The sequence below is a fragment of the Staurois parvus genome, unplaced genomic scaffold (genome assembly GCF_062004578.1).
Source record: "Staurois parvus isolate SC_StPar_1 unplaced genomic scaffold, SC_StPar_1.0 ptg000885l, whole genome shotgun sequence".
Classification (NCBI taxonomy): domain Eukaryota; kingdom Metazoa; phylum Chordata; class Amphibia; order Anura; family Ranidae; genus Staurois; species Staurois parvus.
The window spans coordinates 1,508,961-1,524,675 of record NW_028318681.1 but is presented as its reverse complement, the minus strand read 5'-3'; the positions used below and the strand labels follow the sequence as shown (position 1 = coordinate 1,524,675).

The 15,715-nt window shown below is 49.9% G+C and overlaps 1 protein-coding gene across 1 annotated transcript in view; it reads left to right on the top strand.

Moving 5' to 3' along the window:
• LOC149442480 (tropomodulin-2-like) overlaps positions 1-15,715 on the top strand; it is a 156,036-nt gene that overhangs the window by 80,239 nt on the left and 60,082 nt on the right. Inside the window, exon 3 of the mRNA XM_089656085.1 lies at positions 7,054-7,210. Coding sequence (XP_089512211.1) covers positions 7,054-7,210 — 157 coding nt within the window. The remainder of the gene's footprint in view (positions 1-7,053; positions 7,211-15,715) is intronic.

The window sequence follows — 15,715 nt, the reverse complement described above, 5'->3', positions numbered from 1 at the left end:
GCATGCGTGGGCTTTGGCATTGCCAAATTTCTACAGTGAGCTGCCTGTGCACAGGGGCGGACAGGCAGGTGGGTAACTTTAATGCAGAACAGACAAAGCATGTCTCTTCTGCATTAAAATCCTGTCTGTTCACCCATTTTTATTTCTTATATAAAATTTCACTTTAATGCATTCTATGCATTAATGTAAAAAAACTTTTATGTGCAGCACCTCTCTCCAAGAGGCCCCCAGCCTTCACTAAATACTTACTTAAAGCAGAGTTCCACCCAAAAGGGGAAGTTCCGCTTTAATGCTTTGTCCCCCGCTCCCCATTAAGGATTGGCACCTTGGGGGAACGGGTACCCAAATTTGACAGGTACCCGCTCCCACTTCCGTTGCAATCACCTAGGCCAGGGATGGGCAACTGTGGCCCTCCAGCTGTTGTAGAACTACAAGTCCCATGAAGCATTGCAAAACTGACAGTTACAAGCATGACTCCCAAAGGCAGAGGCATGATGGGACTTGTAGTTCACCAACAGCTGGAGAGCCACAGTTGCCCACCCCTGACCTAGGCAATCGGAAGCGGAAGTTGCCCTCATCCCCTCCCTCCTTGTAGTCCTCTGGGACACGTGACAGGTCCCAGAAGACTACGGGGCCATTCACAAAGCGCAGCGCTTCTCGCACATGCACATTGGGCACCCGGCTGTGAAGCCGCAAGCTGTCACAGCCGGGTGCCTACACTAAAGATGCCGGCGCCAGGGAGAGAAGATAGCCGGTGAAACCAGCGGTGGTGAGGACACCGCTGCACCGAGGGACAGGTAAGTGTTTGTATTTTAAAAGTCAGCAGCTACAGTTTTTGTAGCTGCTGACTTTTATTTTTTTTTTCTTTCAGCTGGAACTCGGCTTTAAGCCCGATTTCGATCCAGTGCTGTGCCTGAGAGCAGCAGTGATGCTCTCAATCTCTCTCACTCCACTGGACTCAGTGAGAGCAACAGGAGGCATTGGTTTCTGCTGCTGTCAGTTAAATCCAGTAATGAGAGAGTGGGGCTAAGCCGCGCTTTGTTTGTTAAATGATACACGCAGCGCAGCTTGGGATCGAGGCCGCACATGTGCCACCATAAGTGGCTTGCTATGGTGGCATGCAGAGAAGAGGAACAGCCGAGAGTGCTGGCAGGGGACCCCAGAAGAGGAGGATCAAGGCTGCTCTGTGCAAAACGATTGCACAGAGCAGGTAAGTATAACATCTTTGTTGTTTAAAAAAAAAAAAGGAACCTTTAGAATCACTTTAACTGTCCTAGAGTGAGTTTTCTGCTTAATGTATGTTTGCAGACATGCTTTCTTAACTGTTAGTGTGATGTAGACGTTTTTGCATGACATGATATGAACATTGTAATAGTAGCCCACAAAGTACTTCAAGTAACATCAGGACTGGTGTCTCTTTCTTTGATAGTAGGCTATGGGAAGTGGGGACCCTCTGTTGAAGCTGAACTCCATGATGTGCAAATATTGTCTAAATACAAGACTCCTGTATTCTGCTTTGAATATTGGTGTGCTTTGTGTATTTCTTCCAGATCTGTACATTAGTCCAGTGTAAAACTTTCTGTTCAGGAGCCTCCTGTAATGAAAGTTTTACTAAACCCACAACAGTAAAACCAGTCTGTATATGCAGTAAAGCATGCTTGTTATACTCACCGTGGAACCTAATGGGTTAATCCTCTGCATATAAAAAACGCTGTTTTTGACTTCCCTGATCATCCCCTTCTTGCAGTGTCCCCCTCTTATATCCTGATAAGACATATCGTGTGGAGACACTCTGCACATGCTCAATTTGGTGTGTATTACTAGAGTTTTTTTATTTCTTGAGAGAGTGCATTTGATCAGGAAAGGGCCAATCAGCACTGGTCAGATAGAGGTTAGGGGTTCTGCATCCTCCTAGAGCAAAATGAAACCATTTCCTACAAGTTTTAACAAGTGCTCGGTTGGACACTGATAGAAGTCACAACGCTGCTCTAACTGCTGATGAGAAAAGGTATTTAGCAGTTTATACTTACTAAAATGTTCCACTTCCGTGTTGTGTGTGCTGTGGGAGACCAGATATAGTGAATGCTGGGTTATGGGTTTAGTAACACTTTAAGGCCATCCGGGCGGCAGCGGACACTACAGGGGCCCCAGAGCACCTCCGGCCCCTAATGAACACATTAGGGAGGGGTACGGACCAATCTGGGCCCCCTCCGGAATCGCGGCATACTGAAGCCGCGGCCTCGCGTAAATCGCGGGTCGAATCGCGCCGCTGCTCATTCCCTCGGCCCCTGCCCTCTGATACGCTCTAAGGTGTCCTACCTTGACGGCCCCTGGCCCTCTCCACTGTCTCCGGGGGCCACAGCAGGCAGGCAGCAGCCTAACAGCACCCCAGGGACCACAGCAAGCAGACAGCCATGCTGTCCAAGGCTCCAAGGACCACCCCGGGAAACCCGCACGGCAGCAGCACCGCCACCTCAGCAGCCGCGGCCCACACTACAGCACCACTACCCACACGGCCACCACCACCAGAACGGGTAAGCCGCCACCACCAGAACGGCTCCCCCGCTCCTCACCGTGTGCCACACAGCCGCCCCCTGTTCCCCGCCACCGCGCGCCCCGCCACGCGGCTTACAGCACCCACAGACGCCGGACCCTACAACACCCACAGGCGCCTGACCCTACCGCTCCCACAGACACCGGGTCCTACAGCAGCTCCAGACGCCAGGCCTTGCAGCACCTCCAGATGCCGGGCTCCACAACACCTCCAGACGCCGCGCCCCACAGCACCTCCAGACGCCGCGCCCCACAGCACCTCCAGACGCCGCATCCTACAACACCTCCAGACGCCGCGCCCTACAGCACCTCCAGACGCCGCGCCCTACAGCACCTCCAGACGCTGGCCTACAGCACCCACAGACTGCCGTGACTAGCTAGCAGCAGGCCCAGCTGCCCACCACTTTCCCTTCCCTCTTACTGTTGAACTCCTCCGCCACTGCGCGATAGACTCTGTGCATTTATATGCCCTAATGTGAAACTTTTCACCTCCCTCATTTGACCAGCACTTCGCTCACCCTCTTAATATGCCACCTGTACTCCTCCTCCTCGTACTCCTCTACTCCATTCACAAAATCTCCTCCCTCTACCTCCCTACCCCCCCAAAACAACTTTACATCGGACCCTCACTACTTCCCTCTTCCCCACTTCCCCGTAGTGGGGACACTACGGTTCTCACCACCTCCTCCTGATACTCCACTCTCCAACCGACCCACACGCCACCCCTAACAGACCCACACGCTCTTGCACATCCCGCTCCCGTGTCACCTTTCTCACCCTCCTTCTTCTCCTAAACACCAGGGACATCTTCCCGAACCCTGGCCCCTCACCACCTCACTCACCCACTAGGCACCCTCCTACTTACACAAACCACCACAACCCCCTCAACCTTATACCTGTCTCCCTCCTCCCCGCATCCACCCCTCCACTCTCGGTTGCACTCCTGAACGCCTGATCGGTGTGCAACAAGCTCACCGCCATCCATGACCTCTATATTTCCCACTCCCTCAACCTCCTAGGGGTTGAGGAAACCTGGATCCAAGCCACTGACTCCTCCTCCCCTGCGGCACTCTCCTATGGAGGTCTCGTCTGGTCCCATTCACCCAGACCGAGCGGTCGTAGAGGTGTTGGGGTTGGCATGCTCTTGTCACCGCTGAGCAACTTCCAGGTCCTCCCAAACCCCCCCTCTCTATCCTTCTGCTCCTTCGAGGCCCACTGCATCTGACTCTTCTCCCCCACCCCTGTGAGGATTGCAGTAATCTATTGGCCCCCTGAACCCGTATCCCGCTTCTTTGATGACTTTTCCGCCTGGCTGCCCTTCTTCCTCTCCTCTGAGCTCCCCACCATCATTCTTGTTGACTTCAATATCCCTCTCAATGTCAACAACCCGGCTACATCCAAACTCCTCCACTTAACCTCTTTGTTTGCACTCACACAGTGCACGCAGTCCTCCACCTACACCGACGGGAACACCCTGGACCTCGTTTTCTCCCAACTCTGCACCCCCCACAACCTCACTAACACCCCTTTCCCTCTCTCTGACCACAACCTCATTACCTTCTCCATCTCCCCGTCCTCCAACACCTCCCCCCCTAAACGTCAAACCTTCACCAGCCATAATCTCCGCAACCTAAACCAGGCCCCTCTCCACTCTGCAGCTGACTGTCTGTACGACAGTATCCTTCCACTGTCATGCCCTGACCTGGCCACTGCTGCGTATAACGACACGCTATCAGCTGCCCTAGACTCCTTAGCACCCCTAACCACACGTAGCATTAGACCCCGACCGCTTCAACCCTGGCAAAACGACCACACTAAACATCTTAAACGACGCAGTCGCGCGCTGGAACGATTCTGCCGCAAAACCAAATCCCCTCAAGCATTGTCCCTCTACAAATCCGCCTTCCTCACCTACACCTCCTCCCTCCACGCCGCCAAACAAACCTACTTCGTAACCCTCATCAACACCCTCTCCTCCAATCCTCGTCGGCTCTTCTCCACTTCAACTCCCTACTCTCTCCCCCCCCACCCCACCCAGTACCTCACTCACCGCCCACGGGATTGCCATTCACTTCCAAAATAAGATCGACGCAATCTGTAAGAACATTGCCAATGCTCCACCTAACTCCCCGCCTAGCCTCCCTCCTACTACAACCCCTCCAACGCTCCCCTCCTCTGACCTCGCAACCGCCCTGCCCCCCACCACCCTTAACATCCCGCACATCATAACCCCCCCAACACTCCACTCCTTCAGCCTTGCCACCACTGAGGAGGTCACCAAGGTCTTCTCAGAAGCCCACCTCACCACTTGCCCCCTTGACCCTATCCCCACACAACTCCTCCAGGTACTCTCCCCCTCCATCCTACGCTCCCTCACCCACATCTTCAATCTCTCCCTCTCTACTGGCGCATTCCCCTCCCCTCTAAAGCACGCGCACATCACCCCCATACTCAAAAAACCCTCCTTGGACCCCACTGACCTGAACAACCTTAGACCCATCTCCCTGCTGCCATTCACCTCCAAGCTCCTTGAGCGCTTAATCTACAATCGCCTAAGCTCCCACCTCATTGACAACAACCTCCTCGATCCACTACAGTCTGGCTTCCGTCCCCTACACTCCACCGAAACCGCCTTACTCAAAATCACTAATGACCTTCTAACCGCCAAAGCTAATGGCCATTACTCAGTCCTCTTTCTTCTCGACCTCTCTGCGGCCTTCAACACAGTTGACCACCCCCTCCTCCTCGATAAACTACACTCCCTCGGCATCAGAGACTCCGCTCTCTCCTGGCTCTCCTCCTATCTCTCCCAACGCTCCTTCAGCGTTACCTATAACGCTACCACCTCACCCTCTCTCCCCTTCTCTGTTGGGGTCCCCCAAGGCTCTGTCCTCGGGCCCCTTCTCTTCTCCATCTACACCTCCTCCCTTGGCAAACTGATACACTCCCACGGCTTCAACTATCACCTCTATGCCGATGACATGCAAATTTACCTCTCCACCCCTCAACTCACCCCTTCAGTCTCTGCCCGTATCACCCACCTGCTGAAGGACATATCAGACTGGATGTCGCTCCACTTCCTCAAACTGAACTTCCTCAAAAACCAAGCTCCTAATTTTCCCCCCAGCCCGCGCCCCCCCCCCTCTCCATCACGATCAACAACATCACCATCAGTTCCACCCCACAAGCCGAAGTCCTAGGTGTCACTCTAGATTCAAACCTGTCCTTCCAACCCCATGTCCAATTGCTAGCAAGCTCATGCAGGCTCCACCTCCGTAACATCTCCAAAATACATACCTTCCTAACCCCAGACACTACTAAACAACTCGTTCACTCCCTCATTATCTCAAGCCTGGACAACTGCAACTCCCTCCTCACCGGCCTACCTCATCACAGACTATCCCCGCTTCAGTCAATCCTGAACTCAGCGGCCAGACTCATCCACCTTACCAACCGCTCCTCTTCTGCCACCCCCCTCTGTCATTCCCTCTACTGGCTCCCAATTGCCCAACGCATCAAAATCAAACTACTATCACAGACATACAAAGCCATTCATACCGCTGCCCCAAACTACCTCACCGACCTGATACCCAAATACCACCCTACCCGTAATCTTCACTCTTCACAAGACCTCCTACTTTCTAGCTCCCTGGTCTCCACCTCCCACGCCCGACTGCAGGATTTCTCCAGGACTTCCCCCATCCTCTGGAACTCACTACCCCAATCCATCAGATTGTCACCTACCCGCCTCACCTTTAGGCGCACCCTGAAAACCCATCTCTTCAGGGAAGCCTACCCCACCCTCACCTAACTGCCGATCTCCTCCACTTCTCCTACCACTCCATCCCCCACAGCCACTTCCTCCTGTGCCACTATACCCTCCCTCCTAGATTGCAAGCTCGAAAGAGCAGGGCCCTCGAACCCCTCATGTATTGTTTTGTTACTGTACTTTCTCATGTACTGTCCCCCACTATAATGTACAGCGCTGAGAAAACCTTTTGGCGCTATATAAATACTGTATAATAATAATAAAGGCTGGTCACTGCTGATCTGTTTCTTTGTGCAGAGTGACTGGTCTTTTCTCCGTCCCCTCCTGTAGTTTTCTGCAGGAAAACTCCCATAGTTCTACTTTCTGTGCAGACTATGTACAGCACAGTGACGTCACCACTACCTTTTACAAGGTAATACCTGGGTTTGCAAGGGTGCTTGGTGCACACAAAGTGGACTGATATTCTCCGTTGCTAATGGTAGATATATTTAAATGAAGGTTTTGTGCCTGATGTTCAGCTTTAGGATTAATACAAGCTAGTAGGTGATTAGGGACTTGTACATTTTCTGGAAGTGTCTCCTATTGCTTTATCCTCTAGAAAACACTATGCTTTTATTATCTTTGTTTGACAGATTCAAGGTATTGGGTCATTTAGGGTGATGTAATGCATAGTTTTGGAGTGTTCATTGCTCTTCATTTTTTGCCAGCTAAATGGTTTCCTTAATTTCTAGAATGCCTTGTTACCAGCTGGGTTCCGACAGAAAGACCAGACTAAGAAGGAAGCATCCGGGGCATTTGACAGAGAGCATCTACTGGATTATTTGCGTAAAGAAGCCATGGAGCATCAAGACAGAGAGGACTTTGTCCCTTATACTGGTGAAAAAAAAGGTAACTCTAGTCTTGGTTAGGACAGCCTATCAGTGGACAATGACTTTTAAAGAGAAACTTTGCTTACTTTTTTTTTCAGCCTCTTACCTTGTCCATTGGGCTGTCCACAAAAAACATACTAACCTTCCCAGTAAATGCATTGTTTTCTGTTGTAAGCTGCCAACCCTCATCTGAAGTCTTCAGGAGGCAAGGTGTCACTTCTAAATTTTTGCAGCCGGTCCCCTGATGACATGTCACATGCACAGTGCGGACCACATAGCCCAGTGTACGCACAATGCATAGAAGATTGACCCAAAGCCTCTTGTGATGTGTGATGTCATTATCTTAAAAGGGATTGGGTGCTGATGGCATTGTCACCTAGGTGAGAGAGCAGGAAGTGCTGGTCCAGTTTTTTTTTTTTTTAATACTGTATCCAATTGTGTAACCGGGGGGAGGCTGAAAATGATGGGGAGCAAAAGAAGAAAATGAAGGTCCATATTAAAGTGTTACTAAACTTAGGACCCTGCATTCACTGTATCTGGTCTCCCACAGAAAATGAAAATGCAATTACTGTATGTTAGTAAGTATAAAATGCAAAATACCTTTTCTCATCAGCAGTATAAAGCAGTCTTGTGACTCCTATCAGTGTCCAGCTGAGCACTGGTTAATCTTGTAGGAGGAGTTTTCTTTCTGCTCTGACTGTCCTATGAGGCTGCATGACTCCTGACCCTCTGTCTGGACAGTGCTGATCACATGCACCTTCCCAAAGAAAAAAAACTTTTTAGCAATACATACTAAACTGAGAATGTGCAGTGTCTTCTAGAGCTCTGTACTATCAGCAGATGGTTTTGGGACAATAGAAGAATGGGAGAATCAGAGAAGACAGGATCAAACAGCCTTTTTACACAATACAGAGGATTAACCCCTTGGGTTCCACAGGGAGTATAACAAGCATGCTTTACTGCATATACGGACTGATTTTACTGTTGTGGGTTTAGTAACACTTTAAGTAGCCATGTAGATTGTATGCTCTTACAGAGCTGTGGTGGGTCACATAGTTTACTATTTGGAGCGGCCGTTTTTCACTGGGATGTCTTCATCCAATAGGGGAAGTTCCGCTTTTCTGTCTCACCCCTTCAAGTTTTGGCACTTTTTTGGGGGGGAGAAGCCGTTACTTGGTTTTGACAGGTACCCGCTCCCCCTTTGCCTGAATCGTCTAGTAGATCCGAGCAGAAGTTCGGCCCCCTACTCTTTGCTTGCAGCCTTCTGGGACATGTTACAGGTTCCAGAAGGCTGCGGGACCATCCACACAGTGCAGCACGGCTCGGGCATGCACAGTGGGAAGCTGGCTGTGAAGCTGCAAGGGCTCACCACTGACTTCCCACACTAAACATGCCGGGCTAGGGACCCAAAGACCAGCAAAGAATTGGCCCAGATGAGGACGGAGCTGGATCTTTGGCCAGGTGAGTGTAATTTTATTAAAAGTCAGCAACTACAGTATTTGTAGCTGCTGACTTAAATTTTTTTCTTTCTAGGGTGAAGATCCTCTGTAGCCTCCCTGGCGGTATTACCGAGTGTAGCTCGGGGTAAAGTTTCAGTGCCAAAATCGGTAACCCACGAGCTACGCTCGGGCTTACCATGCGGCGCTGCTCAGGGATCTGTTCCTCTCTTACCTTGTCCTGCGCTCCCGTGGTGTCCCTCCTGCAGTGTCCCCTGTAATGTCCTCCGGCCGATGCCGGTATATGTCTTCTGGGTTCCGTCCCCTGCGACGTCGGGACGCACAGCGACGTCACCACTACCTTTTACAAGGTATTACCTTAGTGCTATATTTAAAATTTCAGTGTTTTTGGTTTGATTATATTATTGAATTAAATTTACTATTATATTATTATTTTTTCGTGTTCAAACAATTTTATTTTTTAACATGGAACAGTATAAAATAATAAGCAAAAGTATGGGTCATTGAAGGTATACATTAATTGCACAGTAAGAAACCCAATAATACAAAGTCAGGCATCACTAATAAAGAGGACTATCAAATGGCAGTTAAGGCCTAACAAAATGGGGGGGGGGGGGGAAGGATGGGAAGGGGCATACGGCTGCACAGTAGGGGGAGAAGGGGGAAACCCCCAGTATGGTTAAGGAATGGTACCATCAAACAAAAGATGCAGATTACGGATTGAGAAGGGAGTCATCAAAATTGGATGGGAGGAAATGCTCTACCCATGGATTCCAAATCTTCTTGAACTTAGGGATGGAATCTAGGATAGTGGCTTCTATTTTTGCGTGAATCATTGCCTGAGTGACCCTATTCGAAACTGCAGTCATACTCAACGAGGGAGATTTCCATGATTTAGCGATAACCTGCTTGGCTGCGGTGGTGACTTGTAGAATAAGTTTGAAATGCGCCTTAGCGATGCCAGGTGGTCGCAGGTTAAGAAGCGCGATTAATGGATCGGGATAGAGTTTTACGGCACTGAGTGTAGATAATATTTTAAAAACCTCCACCCAAAATGCACGGACGATGGAGCAATCCCACCAAATATGGAAAAAAGTACCCAGGTCTGCGCAGCCCCGGAAACAAACTGAGGGGTAATCAGGGGTATATTTCGCAATTCTAGCCGGGACTAGGTACCAGCGGGTCAAAACTTTGTAATTGGTCTTCAGGGCCACAATATTCTGTGATGACTCCTTGGTATTGGACCAAATAAGGTCCCAATCTGAGGGGTCAATTTGCCGTCCTAAATCCACTTCCCATTTATTTGTATACGAGGGGAACGCTGAGGTAGTTGAAGTTGTGAAGAGGGAATATAAATAGGAGATGAGGCCCCGTCTATGGGGGTCCCTGAGGCAAGCTCGCTCAAAGGGTGACAAAGTAGGTGTTGGGTTATGTGCCGTTGTGTACGGAGCAAAGAAATGCTTCAGCTGCAGATACCTGAATATCTCAGAGGCAGGGAGGTTATGGGATTCACATAGTGAGGCGAAGGATTTGAATTTATTCCTGCATACGAAGTGTCGGGTCTGGGTGAGACCAGCTGTAGACCAGTGAGCAAAGACGTGTGGTGCGGACCAGGCTGGGGGGAAGGCCGGATTGCGAAGGTAGGAAAGGAGGGGATTATGTGGTGATTGTAGGAGATAACGGGACTTCAGTTTATCCCAGAGGGACAAAAAATGCAAGGTAATGGGATTCGCAATCGTGCGGCGATCAACACGTCTCAGCCAAAGAAGGTTTCCTGTACTAAAGGGGTCGCACTCAATGGATTCCAGAATGACCCACTGCGGGGTTTCATTGGTAGCATGATACTTTGGCAATTGTGCTACATGCGCCGCTTGGTAATACTTGCTAATTTCAGGGAGGCCCAGACCACCATGAATTTTTGGTCGGTATAGAGTAGAGCAAGGAACACGGGGGCGGACTTTACCCCAAACATAGGAGGAAATACGGCGCTGCAATACGCGAAGGTAGTGAGAAGGTACTGGGATAGGGAGAACTCTGAAAAGGTAAAGGATTTTGGGGAGGATCGACATCTTCACAACAGCTATCCTGCCCAGCCAAGCCAACGGAAGGGAGGACCATTTGGTCATTAGTGCCGTTAAACGAGCTAGCATAGGAATGTAGTTAGCTGTATAGAGACCTGAAATATGCGGGGTGAATTTTATACCCAAAAAGGGAACAGAGTCTTGCGACCACGAGAATGGCAGGATCAATTTTAGATGGTTAAGTTCATTGGGTGGGAGCGAAATATTAAGTGCAAGTGACTTCTGGGGATTTATTTGGAGGCCCGAGAGCATCCCAAACCTATCAAGTAGCTGAAGAAGAGTAGGTGTGGATGTTAAGGGGGAGGTGAGAAAAAGTAAGACATCATCTGCAAATAAGCACAGTTTATGTGTGGTGCCTCCTATCTCAAGTCCGCGGATATCCGGGTCAGTCCTACTCAATAGGGCCAGCGGTTCTATAGCTAATGCGAAAAGCAGAGGGGATAGGGGACAACCTTGTCTGGTGCCACGCATAATTGGGAAATGAGCAGATCGATGCCCTAAGTATTTGATCCTGGCCGAAGGGCCCTGGTAGAGAGAAAAGATCCAGGTTAAGAAATGCGGGCCAAAACCCCATCGGCGCAATATATAGTGTAGGTATGGCCACGAGACAGTGTCGAACGCTTTCCGTATGTCCAACGACAAGAAGCAAGCAGGAATATTGCGAGTTTTGGCTAAGTGTGCTAAAAGGGATGCACGTCTGACGTTGTCCCCCGCTTGTCGGGTTGGTATGAAGCCGACCTGATCATTGTGGATTAGGGATCCAATACATGTATTGAGGCGAGTGGATAGAATTTTAGCTAGGAGTTTAACATCTACGTTAAGAAGGGAGATTGGTCTATAATTGGACCATTGCGTGTCATCTGAGTTCGGCTTGGGTATCATAGAAATGTTGGCTTGCACTGTATCTGAGTTAAAGGTATGGCCTGAAAGTATGGCATTAAACGCATTGGTTATAACAGGCGTGAGAATGAGGGCAAACTTTTTATAATACGTGGCAGAAAAGCCGTCGGGTCCTGGGCGTTTACGGGGCTTTAGGGAATTGATAGCATTTAAGGTTTCAATTACTGAGATAGGTCGCTCCAGTGCTCCTAAGTGAGTCTCAGCCAATTTCGGGAAAGGAAGGGAAGCAAAAAGGGCTTCAGCATGGGAAGAGTCAAAGGGCGTGGAGGCAGAGTAAAGGCGCGAGAGATGCTTGTGGAAGGTGTGCAGAATCCGTTCGGGGTTGCTAGAGAGATTCGCAGTTGAGGTCCGTAACCGTATGGGTCTAACAGTTTGGTCTAGTTTACGGAGAGAGAGAGCAAGGAAAGTGCCAGGTTTATTGGCTTTAGTGTAGAATTTGTGTCGAGATCTGCGGATGGAGAGCTCGGCTTGGTCAGTGAGGAAAAGATCCAGGGCTAGGCGGGAGTGCTCGAGAGCTTCTTTGTTAGCAGGGGTGGGGGAAGTTTGGAAGGCGGCATGGGATTGGTCATAAGCTTGTTCAAGGAGGAGGCGTTTCTGCCTCCTCTCTCTACTCAGGAAGGAGGCTTTGCTGATACAGAGTCCGCGAAGTACCAGTTTGTGTGCTTCCCATAGTAGAAGGGGGGAGATATCAGGGGTTTGATTTAAGGAGAGATAGTCCTTAAGCGCAGCTGCTATCTCTGAGCAATAAACTGGGTCAGCCAGCAGGTTTTCGTTAATGATCCAGGAGGGATCGGGGGGAGCTGGGGCCAAAGAAGCAATGGTAGTGACCACCGCACAGTGATCCGACCAAGGGATCGGTAGGATATCAGAAGCTAAGATGCGGGGGGAAGAACTGGCGGTCAAAAAAATATGATCTATTCTCGAAAAAACCTTATGTGGATGGGAGTAAAAAGTATACTGGCGTTTAGTGGGATTGAATTCCCTCCAGGAATCGACTAATGAGTAATGTTGCAGTATGGATTGGAAGGAGTGGTTGGGGGTGCGCGGAGAAGGTGATTGTGGGGATTTATCTAAGAAGGGGTATATTATATGGTTAGAGTCTCCACAGAGTATGAGCGTGCCTCGCTTATGATGATCTATAACCGAGAAGAGTTGGGAAAGGAACGGCAGAGGACCCTGGTTCGGAGCGTAATACGTGGCTATGGTGACCTCATAGTCCACCAACTGCCCAACCAGTATGATATAACGACCCTCAGGATCCTTAATCTCAGTTTGTAACTTAAAAGGAGTTGTACGGTGGAGGGCGACTAAAACCCCTCTACACTTAGTGGCAGCAGAGGCCGCGTAGACCTGTGGGTAACGAGGGCCAAAGAATTTGGGAATAGAGGTAGGAGTGAAGTGTGTTTCCTGAAGACAGACTATATGCGCATTGTGCGACGCAAATGAGCGGAATGCTTTGTTGCGCTTCTGCGGGACGTTAAGACCCTGAACATTCAGGGTGAGAATATTCAAGGAACCCATGGGTAGAGCAAACAATGGGTAAGCGGACAGTGAGGTACCATCACAAGGAATGTTATGTCAATTTGGCGCCGGGAGGGTATGCGGTTACTCGAGCTAAGCTTTAACGTGCAGTCGTATGCGAGAGCAAGGAAGGGGAAGGGGGGAGGGGAGGGTATTCTATGAGAGACACTGAAGGACATAAGAACCCCCCCAAGAAAGAGGGAAGAAAAAAAAACAAAAAAAAAACAAAAACAAAAAACAAAAAAGAAAAAAAACAACAAAAAAACAACGGTCCCCGGGAGCACCCAAAACCTGGTGGCCCGGGGAACAGATGTAGCCCAGGTGGTGTAAAAAAATGGAACACCAAGGGGGCTAGTGGTGAGGGCGCAGAAACGCAGGCGGCTAGGAAGACAGCATGTAGACAAAGGCATATTAAAGTGATCCTGGTAGGAAGAAAGCATCAAAACCAACAAGCAAAAAGCCCGCAGAGCCCCGGCGCCGGTGGCCCCGGTCAACCTGGTCCGGCCCCAGAGAGGTCGGAGCCAAACCAACCGAAACGCCGGAACCGAGGGTCCGCCAGGCGAGGTAAAGGTGCAACAGCAGTCCAAACATGGCGTACATCAAACAAAACAATAGACCAATATGATTCCCAACCCGAGCAGCATGTATCCGGTGCTGGTCAGGCTTAGGTAAAAAAAACACAAAACACAAAAAACAACTGAAGCACAACAGACCAGTATAAGGATACAAAGTTGCAACGACAGCAGTCAGGTAGACAGTCAATTGACTAAACCCTGTGGGTGGCGACTGTGTGGGTGGTAACGGACCACCACATAAGGAGCAGGATTAAGGATCAAAGGTGGTCAACGGGATTCAGTCCATTGAATCTTGTGGTGAGGGAGCAGGAGAGGAAAAGCGTCCCCGCTTGTGTGCGTTTAGGTTAGGAATTCGTGACGGCTGGGATTTCTGCGGTGAGCATGACGCCGAACGCCTTCTGGAGGTCTCAATCTGTGCAGCGGGAGGGTGCAGCTGGAGGTTTCGTAGCGCGTCGTGAAGCTCGTCAGTAGTCTTGCATACGTGGTCACGGGCTTGATGGCGGAAGCGTACCGCAAAGGGAAAGCACCATTTATATGGTATACTATGCTGTTGTAGCACTAGCAAGTGCGGTTTCATAGCTCTGCGTTTGGTAATGGTAGTAGGGCAAAGGTCCTGAAACAGCTGGTAATGGTGACCTTGAAACAGGAGGGACTCCGAATTGCGGGCGGCTTGTAGTAGTTGCTCCTTTGTGCGGAAAAAATGAAGTTAAGCTATGATGTCTCGCGGCGGGCCGTCAGTGCGCTTTGGAGCTAGTGCCCTGTGAACCCTATCCATCTCAAGGCGTTCTATTGGGATAGCAGGGGCGAGCTCTTGGAATAGCGCAGTAGCTGCAGATTGGACATCAATAATTGACTCGGGGAGGCCACGAATACACACGTTGGAGCGTCTGGCCCGGTTCTCAAAGTCCTCTAAGCGCGCCTGAAGTATAGCGTTTTCGTCACGCAGCAGGTCTAGCTCATCCCCTTGCGTTTGGAGAGATGCATCAAGGTCGTCCACCCTCTGTTCTAGGTCCGCAGTGCGTTGCCCCAACTCACGGATTTCCCTGGACAGCTGGTTAGTTATGCGGTCTGAGGTCTGTTTCAGGGCCTTATGTAGCATTATTTCAAAGCGAGCTAGAATGTCAGGGGTAGTAAGGTCAGGCGTCAAGGCATGTTTGGGGGTCGCAGTGTCATCATCTGACTCACCCTCTGAAGAGCTTGGGCGGCTTGGCTGCTCCGTTTGCAGGACTGCAGGGTTGGATAAGGCTGGCTGGCTCTTGTGGTGCTCCGATGCGGCGGCCATCTTGGAGGAGGCAGGAGCAAGGGCCTCCTTTATCGGCTTATGCGGCGGCGCCGCTTGATGCTTATTTGCCCCCCTGACCATATTGACAGATGGCCGGGGGGTTGCGCTACCGATTGGTGCCGCTCGTGGAGCGGTGCGGGGCCGGATCATGCAGCGGTGAGGCTGTCTTCCCTGCGGCGTGGAGGAGCCTCAGGGAGACATGTCCTGTGCCGTCAGCCGCGCATGCGCACTCCCTATATTATTATTTTTTATGATTATTTATTAAATTATAATTTATGATTTCGTGTTTCAAATTTTATCATACCCGGGATGTTTACTAGACTCTTGTACGGACAGGTTTCAGTGAGTTAGTCCTCAAAATTACAGGCCTACAATAAAAACAATACATATTTCCATGCAAAAAAATGTACCGCTTTGAGCACAGAAATACTGACATAATCAGACTGCTAGGGAGGTTAAAGAACTAATATGGTGCACTAAATAAAGACTTAATATCAAGAATGCAACAGCATTTTTTAGTTTTTGTGCTGCAATGACCAGAACAGAAGACTTATGGAGAAAGAAAATGTACAAACAATCATCTGTTCGGAATGTTTTGCATGGTCGCTCTTCAGTTTGAGTGCTGTCCTCTGGCATGGTAAAATAGTGTACATTCATGCCAGGTATGCCAAGGATCTTTTCATGGTTCTGATATTTGCTAACAGCTCA